Source organism: Merops nubicus, unplaced genomic scaffold (genome assembly GCF_000691845.1).
Source record: "Merops nubicus isolate BGI_N331 unplaced genomic scaffold, ASM69184v1 scaffold17372, whole genome shotgun sequence".
NCBI lineage: Eukaryota > Metazoa > Chordata > Aves > Coraciiformes > Meropidae > Merops > Merops nubicus.
The window spans coordinates 1-11,337 of NW_008594420.1; the positions used below are offsets into that span (position 1 = coordinate 1).

Sequence of the window (11,337 nt, forward strand, 5' to 3'; positions counted from 1 at the left end):
TCTCTGCCGAGCTGGAGGGAGACGTGGCCCCTGAGTGTAGCAACAGACCCTGCCGATCGCATCCTGCTTCTGCAGAAGCGAGCGGCACTTCTGCGCCCTCTGCCCAGCAAGAGGGCTGCTGCCCCCAGACAGGGCTACTTAATACTGTGGGCAGCTTCAGTACCAGCTGCCCACACTGAGCCCTGTTCTTGCTTCCTGCGGCACCCCTGCAGCCTGTGATGATGCCCCTGCAGCAGATGACAGGGATGGAGGTGTCAAGCTGCCTTTTCTGCAGGGGAGAGCGAGGTGAAACAGGAAGCAGGCACAGAAACCTACCCCCAGCTGTTTGCACTTCTCCCTGGGCTGGGAATTTCTTGGTCCTGTAAGTCACAGAAGGGAGATTTCAGGGTGAAACACAGCCTTGACTTTGGTCAGGTTGTTGGACTCTGGGGTCCTGGCCACAGCAATTGAAGATAAGAAAAGCCCCTCAGGCCTTTCCCAAGGAGCCAGGGGGTTGGTGGGGAGGACTTTTTCATGAAATGGCAGGGGACGTTCTTGCCTTCAAAGCTGTAAGTTTGCATTTCATGTGACACTTACTAGAGGTCACAGCTGTATTATGTTAAGGCCAGGTATACCTCACAGGGCCTAAAATCCTATGATTTAGTGTTTTGGGGGAAAGGGGGATTAACATCCCTTCGTCCTTTCTGTCACAGCAGCCCAGAGCTTCTTCTGGTGCATGTTTATGTAGCCTGCCCCACAGCACCATCACCTGGCCCCCAGGGCAAGCAGGAATCTCTTTCTGTGAGAGAGCCTGATGCAGGGATGGAAGGTGGACCCAGGGTGCCTCCTACCCTGATGCAGGAAGCCACAGCTTGCTGTGTGAGGGGAGGACACAGGTGGCCTTGGGTGCAGGAAATTCTTGCCCTCTTGCTCATTCAGTTGTGTACCTCGTGTTCTTGTTCTCTGCACAGACCCTGAATATTGCAGGTTTGCCCTTGTGAGGGAGGGGACAGTGGAAGGAAGAACTCCTGCAGGGACTATTAAAGCTCTTTTAAAGCTGGCTAGGTTACCACCTCAGGATTATAGCTGAAGAATATCAGCTATGCCTTCTTGGATTGTCCTGGTAAAATCCCAGCCAGCCAGCTGGTAGGAAAGTTCCTTCCCAGCTTTGCTCTGTGGCTGTGCCACCAGGCAGCTGAGCCGTGGTGATTTCCTCCAAGCTGTGGGGAATGCCAGGGCTGTGGGAGGAGGTGGGGGAGGCAGGCAGCCTGAGCCCTCCCTGGCTCTCCTCCGCTCACCTGGTGCAGCCGGAGGGGGAAGCTCTCACCTGTTTGCTCTCAGAGGAGGGCTGCCCTGGCCACAGCCTTGAAACATGAGCTGCTAGGTAGGAGTCACTTTTTCCATCCAGTGACCTTTAATTTTTCTACCCAGGAGCTGTGCTAAAGTTTGACCTAAAAGGGCGAGATGCAAGGTGCTCCTTGGATTTGGAGTAAGGGCGTTGTCAAAACCACATGGTTACAACCGTGTTCAAATGGTCTCACCGGTCGTGGAAATCCAAGTTTCCAAGTCCACGTGTCCTAAGCCAGAGCAAACACCCTTAACAGAAGCAAACATGAATGTCTGGCTTGTGGTCTTCAACTCAGGAGGGCTTTTTCTACTCCACATGCTGCCATCATGGCTGTTGTCTCTGGGGGTGGGATCTGGGTGCTGGCTGCTGGTGGGGAGCAGGCAGGGAAGCGGGTGGTGTGGGCATGCAGGGAGCAGCAGCCCACCACGTGCCTCTTCCTCTCTGCAGAATTTGCTTTCCCCTCGTGCTGGCTTCCCTCCCTGCGATGGCTACTGGTGAACAGATCCTGCCTGCCCTGCAGGACTCGTGGGGGGACTTCTGGCTCTTCCGTTTCTTTGTTAATGCTGCTGGCTACGCGAGTATTGTGGTGCCAGGATTCCTCCTCATCCAGTACTTCAAGAGAAGGAATTACCTGGAGACAGGTAAGGGCAGGGGCTTCCCTTCCACATCCTGCCTCCCCCTGAGCTCTCCATACCCCTTCAGTGAACTCTGTTCAGCACTGACAGGTTGTTTCCCCAAAGTGCTTTTTCAGACTGGGCTTGAGCCACTCGCAGAGCTGCCTCCCAGAGCTGTCTAGGTGCTACCCTGAAACGAGTTTCTCCAAGGCCCCCACACCAGCAGATGTGGAGGCTGATAAGGGGGAAGCTTCACCTGTCTGGTGTGGTTTGTGGTGCCCAGGCTGTGGTTAATGCTGTCTCCCATGTTCTCTCACCTCATTCAGGCCGAGGCATTTGCTTCCCTGTCATCAAATCGTGTGTGTTCGGCTCCGAGGTGAAGTCTGTACACCAGGAAGATGGGTCCCTGCCACCCCGAACAGAGCCCTCAGAGTCCTCTACAGCCCGACAGGTGTTCAAGCTGCTCCTCTGCGCTGCTGGTTTACAGGTAGGGGCCCTGTGTGCGTGGCCATCCCACTCTGGGAGCAGGAGCCAGGCAGCAGGTTTGTGGCCACCTTGAAGACCAAGGATGTCATGCTCTCCTTGATCAGAACAGAGGTTGGAGACTGGGACACAGCTTCTCCACCAGAGCTGGTGTGTCACCTCTGAGGGCTGCAGAAGTCAGTTTAGCTGGTGTTGTCTGGGTTGGGACTTCCCATCCCTCCCTGTCACAGTAGTCTGCAATCATGCATAGGGAAAATTCTGTGATTCAGCAGATAGTTGAGGCTGCTTTTGTTCTGGCCCTCATGTCAGAGCAGCAGATAATTTGAGTCCTCTTAACTCCCACGCTCTCCTCTGGATCACCTTCTGGGGCTGATACATCCTGCCTTGATGGATTAGATTGGAATACCGGAGAGAAATACTGAATTCAGCTACAGATAAACAGGAATTTTTGATTTTAGTTTCCCTAAGTCTCAGCTACAGCCTGAGTGTCCTTAGGAAGGGCAGCTTTTTGGGTCTGGGAGAACTAAAAATAGAAATGTGGGCTTTGTGATAGAAAAACCCATGCCTCCCACAGCCAGCAGAAGACACCCGCTTTCTGGCCTACTATCCCAGCCCGTTCAGACTTGCTGCGGGTCACCACTGAGTCCTTCCATCTCCCTGTGCCTCGTTTTCTCAGGAGGGGCTGTGTGGTGAGAGGAAGCTTCTCTGAGGGGCTTAGTATGGGGGCACTGGGGCTGCAGGCACAGTGGAGGAGACACCTAGGACAAGGATTATCACTCGAGGGCAATTTTGTCTGCTGGGTTTGAAACGAGAATCGACTTGGATGAAGGGATGAGGCCAAGGGAGCTGGAAGTGAAAAGCAGTGCAGAGGCCACAGGGAAAGCTGCCAGGACCTGCGGCAGGGAGCTGGCACCAAAACCACCGCTGCGCGTCCGTGACATTCCCGGTCCCACCAGTCTGGTTTGACCGGCGGCAGTGCCAGCCCTGCTGCGTGGGGTGCTCCCCCCTGGGGGGGCTGTCAGCTGAGCCGTTTGAACTGGATGTTCCTGGTTGTAACCACAGGGGACAGCACGTGCCCTCAGGCGGGTGGAGCCGGGGTGGCCTCATCTCCTGGTGTCTTGGGGAAGTGCTGCTGTGCAGAGGACGTGGCAATGCTGGGGCAAGGAAGGACCTCCTGGGGTCTGTTCCTGTGGTTGCTTGCAGCTGCCGTCACACGTCCTGACTCTTCCTGCGCTCGCCTTGCTTTGCAGATCTCCTACCTCACGTGGGGCGTCCTCCAAGAGCGTGTGATGACAAGAACATACGGGGCCACTGAAACAGACCCTGGTGAGAAGTTCACGGACTCCCAGTTCCTAGTGTTCATGAACCGCATCCTGGCCTTCACGGTGGCCGGGCTGTACTGCGCCCTGACGAAGCAGCCGCGCCACGGGGCTCCTATGTACAAATACTCCTTTGCCTCCCTCTCCAACATCCTCAGCAGCTGGTGCCAGTACGAGGCGCTCAAATACATCAGCTTCCCCACCCAAGTGCTGGCCAAGGCCTCCAAAGTGATCCCGGTGATGCTGATGGGCAAACTGGTGTCGCGCAAGAGTTACGAGTACTGGGAGTACCTGACGGCTGCCCTCATCTCCGTGGGGGTCAGCATGTTCCTGCTCTCCAGCGCTCCCAACAGGCACGCGTCCACCGTCACCACTTTCTCAGGCGTAGTCCTCCTGGCCGGGTACATAATCTTCGACAGCTTCACCTCCAACTGGCAGGACGCCCTCTTCACCTACAAGATGTCTCCCGTGCAAATGATGTTCGGCGTCAACGTCTTCTCCTGCCTGTTCACGGTGGGCTCCCTCCTGGAGCAGGGTGCCTTTCGTGCCCCGCCACTCGGAGTTCACGGCCCACGCCGTGCTGCTCTCCGTCTGCTCCGCCTGCGGCCAGCTCTTCATCTTCTACACCATCAACCAGTTCGGGGCGGCCGTCTTCACCATCATCATGACGCTGCGGCAGGCCTTCGCCATCCTGCTCTCCTGCCTCATCTACGGGCACACCGTCACGGTGGTGGGCGGGCTGGGCGTCGCCGTCGTCTTCACGGCCCTCTTCCTGCGCGTCTACGCTCGCAGCCGCATGAAGAAGCGCGGCAAGAAGCTGGCGCCGGGAGAGACCCCCGTGCAGAAGGTTTAAGGACCCCGGGCCGTGGCGTTTGAGCTGTGCCTGCTGTCCTGCCTTCCACCTGGGGGTACTTGCTTGATTTCTCAGAACCCGCCGAGTAGCGGGGTGGGCTATGGACAGGCTGGACCAGGGACTCATTTTTTCCACCTGCTTTTCCTGGGGAAGGGGCTGGAAGAAGCCCAGGGAATGCTCTGGGTTGCACAGCGCCAAACCTTTCCATTTGCCTTAATAGGTCAAAGACTTGCAGCCAAGGCGTGGGCCTGGGTAGGTCAAAGACTTGCAGCCAAGGCATGGGGACTTGCATCCTGGGGGAAAACCAGGATGGCATGCTGGTACTCCTGGCCCACCTCTGTCTTGTGGCTTCTCTCCAAAGTCACTGATGAACAAGGGAGCTGTTTTCCCTGGGAAAGTCTTGCCTATGGCTAATGCTCCTCCATTTCTGTCACTAGTACAGAGCTCAGGAGGAGGACATGGCAAGGAAAACACTAGCTTTTTCCTTTTTTTGAAATGCCTCCATGTGAGGCAATTCCCAAGGTGGGGGAGCTCTAAGGCCCCCACTCCCAGCCCGGGAGGTGCTCCAGGTAGGACAGGCACAGCTAAGGGAATGAATCCCAGCCTGTCCTACCCCAGGTCAAGGATGTGCTCTGAGAGGGCACGCTGCAGTGAAAGCTGTTACTTCCCAGTTTGTTTTTATCAGTTCCTTGCCCCTACTCCAGGACACTTTTCTTCGCTCCCCTCAGCCCAGGCTGATTTTTTTATGCAGAGTTGTTCTAGGTTGCTTTTTGGTTACATCCGCTGCTGTCACAGGCCAAAGGCTGCACTGCCCAGAAGCCCCAGCAGCACCTGGGTGTGTCGGTGCCACGGTTTCTGGGCTTTGCAGCCACCATTCAGAGAAGCACAAACAGCCCCTCTGCCTCCTGCTGACTGGAGGCATCTGCCCTGGCTTTCCTGGGGCCTGACCAGAGCCCCACTGTGCCTGGAGGGCTGAGCAGTGGGGCAGAGCTTGATTGTGGTGCCTCGTTCCTGCTCCACAGGCAGCAGGGCAGGGACCACTGGAAGCTGCTCTTCCCCAGGAGCCTGGGTTCTACTGGTTAACCCTTTTCTCCTCAACACAACCTGACTGACAAGCCAGCAGGTTTTGGTACTTTTGAAAGGCAACTTTTTTCTCATTTTATTTTATTAAATTAAAAATATGCTGCATATAGTTACCTAAGGGTAAATGTTTTAATTTTGGTTTGTTGGTTTTTTTTTCCTCTTCTCCTCATATTTCTGGAAGGAGGGGAGAGACTTTCCAATCATTCCTGTGTCCCTGATCTCTAGGGGACAGCAAAGCTGTCTTTCCTTTCCAAAGACCAGAACCAGGGGTGGCTTGAGGTGTGGATGGTACATCCCACCTCTACGTATGGGAGGCCTGGTGAAAAACCTTGTCTGTAGGCCAATGAAGCCATGGTGAGGTCTAGGGTCAGAGGCAGGACCTTGGCCTAGCCGAGCTAGAGAAACAGGAGACTCAGATGTGGGCCACAAGAGGAGGAAGAGACCATGCTAAGCAGCTCCTAGACTTAGCACCAAGTTCACAGAGCCATCAGGAACAAGAGCTGGTGCTGAGCACAGCCCAGGCTTCAGAGCAGTTCTACCTGTGCTCCTTTCCTAGCACCCAGCTTTTGGAAGTGCATGTCCTGTGCAGCCTCCAGCCTGCCCCTGGAAAATTCACCAAATGTCTCCCCTCAACATCTGCTGACAGACTGAAAGGAGAATGTGTGCAGGGGTGTGTTGGGTTTGTTTGGTTTGGGTTTTTTTTCACCCCACCTCTTCCTTTGGTAAAGAAAAAAAAGGTTAGTTGCCAGGTGGGGAATGGGTTATCTTTTCTAATTTAACTTAGACTTCAAGAAAGAAATAGTGGGGGGGAAAAACCAACAAAACATTCCCAATTAAGAATTGCCTTCAGTGACTCATGGTCAGCTGAGAGCAGGCAGCAGCAGCAGAGATGCAGGTCCTGGCACAACTTGCCCACCTGACACACACAGGTTGCAAGGGTTTGTACCCAGGCTGTGGGGCTTGCAGCACTCTGGGTGGAAAGTCACTGCCTGCTGGAGATGACCCCACCTGCACAGCAGGTCGTGTAGTTCTCCTACCCACTCCATGGTGCCTGGGCAGAGAAGGAGTAGAGGTCACCTGAAGCAGGGCTGTGAAAACCAGTCAGGGCAGGGGAAGAGACCAGCATCCCAGTACCCTCAGGCACAGGCTAAGACCCTTTGTTACCTATGATAGACATGAAACACAAGGGATCCCATCATGTAAAGTATCTTCCACACTTTAATTCCAACAGAACAAAACAACAGAATAATAATAAAAAAAAAAAATCAGAACTAACTAAACCAACCCAAATGTATCATGCTACCCTGGGGTTCAGGGAGACAGCAGCTCTCCCACCCCAGTGTTTGATGCCTACTGGGAATGCAGGAGAACCCATGGCAGAGGCAGAAGGAAAGCCTTATGCCTCCTCACCTCTGCTCCCCCTCAGCTGTTCCTACACAAGCAGGTAAGAGACAAAAGAGAGGTCTCGGGCTGCCCAAATTGCTCACTAGTGACAAAACAGAATCATGCCCTCCTGCACCCCACCAGAACCAACGCCAACCAACCATAGCCAAAAACACCCACACCACCAGGGAGTCAGCAGCAGCTGGTGGGAGCAGGCCCCCTCCTAAGCAGACATGATATGGGGCAGAGGCCTGGCAGGTGAGGGAAGAGGCTTCCTCCTGCTTTAGGCTACCTCTTCCACATGGGATGCATCATCTTCATCTTCCTCCAGAGGGGGGATTGACTCAGGGACAGCAGCACTGGGCTCCTCTGCAGTCACCTCGTCTTCATTGATGCCTGGGAGAGGAAGAAAGGTAGAGATGAGGCATCTAAGTGGCACCTGATACCAGAGGTGCAGCCTCTCCCAGAGCAAAGGCTGGCTCCTGCCCACAGCCCAAAGGACTTGGCTGTTGCATCCACTAGTTAGACCGAGCCACAGCACCTCCTCATCTATGTTTTTAGGTCAATAGCCAATTTTGGGAAAAAAGTTGGGTGCAAGCACAAGCTGTTCCACCAGATGGGTCACATCTCCCATGACAGACTTTTGACATCCAGTCTGAAGAAATAAAAAGCCTCTGCTTGTTACCTGAGCAGCCTGGTGGTGGCCCCAGGCCCTACCAAGGACAGGACAGTCCACTCGGAGCTCCGAGTTGCTTACTGGCCTCCTCCCTGCCCCAAGGCAGTCACACGCTGGCCTGACCAGCTAACCTGATCTCAGGACCTGCTCCAGGCCCAAGAAGTTGCATGGGCACCTACCAAGACCCAGTTTGATCATCCTTGTAGATGCTCTGGGGATCTTCCAAGGAGAAACCAGAGGACAGCAGAGCAGTCTCATAAAGTAGCACCACCAGATCTTTGACAGCTTTGTCATTCTTGTCAGCATCAGCCTCCTGGGGGAGCGTTTCAACAATTGGGTGGTGAGGGTTGATCTCCAGGTGCTTCTTGGCCATCATGCAGCCCATAGTGGAGTTGTCCCACAGTGCCTGGGCCTTCATGATGTGCTCCATGTTGGCTGCCCAACCATAGGTGCTGGTGAGGATGCAGCAGGGAGATGAGACCAACCGGTCTGAGGTCATTACCTGCCAGTGTAGCCAAGGGTTAGCTGAGCAAGGTCCCCACTGAACTGGGCCCAGTCACAGCACACAGTGCCCCAGGTTCAACTGGGGACACCTCAAAGCAAGCAGAGAAGGTCCAAGCAGCTCCAGGACTACTGCACAAATGAGCTTGGACAGCACAGCCAGCACCTTCAGCACCCACTGCATGTTTCCCCACACTTACCCTCTCCCATCAATGCATGTATTTGGGTCAGTGACCCCACCTGCAGCCTGGCTGCTTAGAGCAAGATGGTGCATGCTGGGACCTCCAGTCTCCTTTAGTGGTTCCTCTGCAGGAGATGAGGGAGATGAGAAGCAGACATTGAGCCAGGGCCCTTGCCTGTATCACAGAGGGCCCAGCCCTCCTGCCTCCAGCCCAGGTCTAAGCCCCCTGCCCATCTCACCTTCTTGTCCAGAATCTCCTTCGTAAGTTTGCAGAAGGTCTCAAACTTGGCTTTGTTCTCCTCCACCTTCTTTTTTCCCTCCTCATCCTCAGGCAGCTCCAGCCCCTCTTTGGTGACTGATAATACAGTCTTGCCCTCAAACTCCTTGAGCTGCTGCACACAGTACTCATCAAAGGGCTCTGTCATGTACACCACCTCAAAGCCACACTTCTGCACATGCTCCACACAGGCCGAGTTGGCATCCTGCTCCTTACTCTCCCCTGTGTCTGTCACCAAGATAGAAGAGCCAGTTACAGCAGGAGAAATAGCACCACTCACTTGGAAGACCTTGCATAAAACTGGCTGCAGCCAGGGCTCTAGGCCTGGTGGTCCTTCTCCAGCCCCCAACAATGGGCTGTGATCCAGCAGGGAAGACCTGCTGAAGGCAGCAGGACCTACCCAGAGGAATTTGCTTTAAGTTAGGGTTAGCAGACAGGTAACCTGCCTCCACCTCACTAGGGCGTGGAGAAGCTCTGGCTCACCTGTGATGTAGTAGATAGTCTTCTGGGTCTTCTTCATGTGGGACAGGTAGTGGGAGAGTGAAGCCTGCTCATCACCCGACTGGGACGTGGGGTAACGCAGCAGCTCTGAAAGGCTTCCAGTGGGTTGAGTCCTCGTGGATGCCCAGCTGGGGGCAGAAGAGATGCATGAAGCCTCCACGATGGGACCTGCAATGCACTGCCCACCCCTGAGGGCACAGCTCTCTCTGCCCACCCCCTGATCATTGGAGTTTAGGGCAACCAGAGGTGCCAGCTGCCCACAAAGGCTCTCTGGGGTACTCATGACATACCTGTCCTCCTTTATCATCTCAACACCCATGCAGAGAAGACATGGCACATGGACAAGATTGCTCCTCAGACAAATGGACCATGGGCCTTTCCCTCCTCCAAGATGCAGGGTGCCCAGCTCACCTTCAGATTCTTGGAAAAGGCCTCATAAAAATTTCTTGTAGCTCTCTTTGCCCTCTGCCAGCTCAGAGAAGAGCTCCAAGCATTTCTTCACACTGTTTTTGCAGATCACTTTGAGGATCTTGCTCTGCTGGAGCATCTCACAAGATATGTTCAGAGGCAGGTCTTCTGAGTCTGCAACACCCCAGATGAAGTCTGAGTAGGGGAAATGAAAACAGGAGTCAGGGTAGAAGCTCTGAGCTTGATGACAGAAGGAGAAGTGCTGAGACGTGGACTGCTGTGTGCCCACACCAGATAATGCCTCAGCCAGCTGCTCTGCACTGGAATGGTCCCAGCTCTGCACTGGGAGGCTGAGGCAAAGGGGCTCTTACTTAGGTACTTGGGGATGAGCTCGTCACAGCTGTCCATGATGAAAACACACCTCACATACAGCTTCATGTTCTTCTTCTTGTTCTCAAAGAGGTCAAAAGGGGCACGATGTGAGATGAAGAGCAGGACCCCGAACTCCAGCTGCCCTTCCATGGAAAAGTGCTGCAGAGCCAGGGAGGAGAAAGAGCTGTGGGGACATTTCCCTTCAACCCCTTCCCTGCATCTCCCCCTCGTCAGCTTCTCTGCCCCCTACACATCAGGGATGTCTGGTATCCAGCAGGCCTGGATAAGAAAAGTCATGCTCCTGAGGCCCAGCACCCTCCTGTTCTACTTCTAGGCTGGCACTACCAACCACAGAGTCACAACACAAACTGAGGAACCACCAAATACCCTAGGAGCCCCCTGTCCCACTGAGGCACAACTGTGTGGTGGCTCCAGATATGGGAAAGGGGCCTGCTGTCTCTCCCTGGAAGCCAGGGTGGCCCAGCACCCACCTTGACAGCCAGGTGGGCCTCCCAGTCATTGGTGAGGCTTTTGTAGAACTCACCATACTCCTCCTGGGTGATGTCATCAGGGTTGCGGGTCCAAATAAGCTTGGTTTTGTTCAGCTCCTCCTGGTCAATATATTTCTCCCTGATTTTCTTGGTCTTTTCCTTTAGCCTTTGTCTCCCTCCTCCTCCTCCTCCTCCTCAGATCCCACATCCTCAATTTTGGGCTCATCCTCATCTTTGGATGCTGACTCTTCCTCTTCCTTCTCACCTTTTTCTTCCTCTGCCTCATCATCTTTGATCTCTTTCTCACGCTCCTTCTCAAGCTGTGGAGAAAAGGACAAACAAAGGTCAGATTTGTCTCCAGATAACTGTTACTTTCTGTAACTAATTCTTTCACTCCTGATGAGAGAAGTAGGCCCTCCAAGGCCCAACAAATGCAGCATCTAGAACCAGGGTTTCTCCCAAAACCAGTCCTCAGAGTATCTCCACAGCTCATGCAACCAAAAACTGTGTCTGAGAATATTAGATAGCAGAAAAGCCTCCTCCCTCCCTAGCTGGTTTAGGTGACCTCCAGCTGCACAAAGGCCAAAAGCCCTCACATACACAGTGTGATGGTGTAGATGGTGAACTGGGAGTGCTGCTTCACCACCTATTCGACACGCTGCTCCTCTAAGTACTCTGTCTGGTCCTTCTTCAAATACAGGATCACTTTGGTGCCCCATCCAATGGGTTCACCTACAGCATGTGGAGAGAAACGTTAGCATTTCATGGCACAGTGTTAAAGGGGAGAGAGCAGGTGGGACCAGCTCCTCCAGCCTAAACAGCACATGCTACCTAACATTAACAGGCTGAAATGCTGGGGTTTGAACCC

At 54.2% G+C, this 11,337-nt stretch overlaps 2 protein-coding genes across 2 annotated transcripts; one reads left to right on the forward strand and one right to left on the reverse strand.

Annotated features, from left to right (window-relative positions):
* Positions 1 to 1,730: 1,730 nt before the first annotated feature.
* On the forward strand, positions 1,731 to 4,596 carry SLC35B2 (solute carrier family 35 (adenosine 3'-phospho 5'-phosphosulfate transporter), member B2). Its single transcript, XM_008935777.1, is given in 4 exon segments — positions 1,731 to 1,968; positions 2,268 to 2,428; positions 3,675 to 4,282; positions 4,284 to 4,596. Coding segments are annotated over 4 exon segments (1,320 nt in total).
* A 2,749-nt stretch (positions 4,597 to 7,345) lies between these two features.
* On the reverse strand, positions 7,346 to 11,201 carry HSP90AB1 (heat shock protein 90kDa alpha (cytosolic), class B member 1; the record flags this gene model as incomplete). Its single annotated transcript, XM_008935778.1, is given in 13 exon segments — positions 7,346 to 7,458; positions 7,918 to 7,939; positions 7,941 to 8,240; positions 8,651 to 8,919; positions 9,181 to 9,293; positions 9,295 to 9,326; positions 9,610 to 9,639; positions 9,641 to 9,801; positions 9,978 to 10,137; positions 10,470 to 10,631; positions 10,634 to 10,789; positions 10,908 to 10,909; positions 11,070 to 11,201. Coding segments are annotated over 13 exon segments (1,652 nt in total), but the record flags the coding sequence as incomplete, so codon positions are not given.
* Between the last annotated feature and the right edge of the window lie 136 nt (positions 11,202 to 11,337).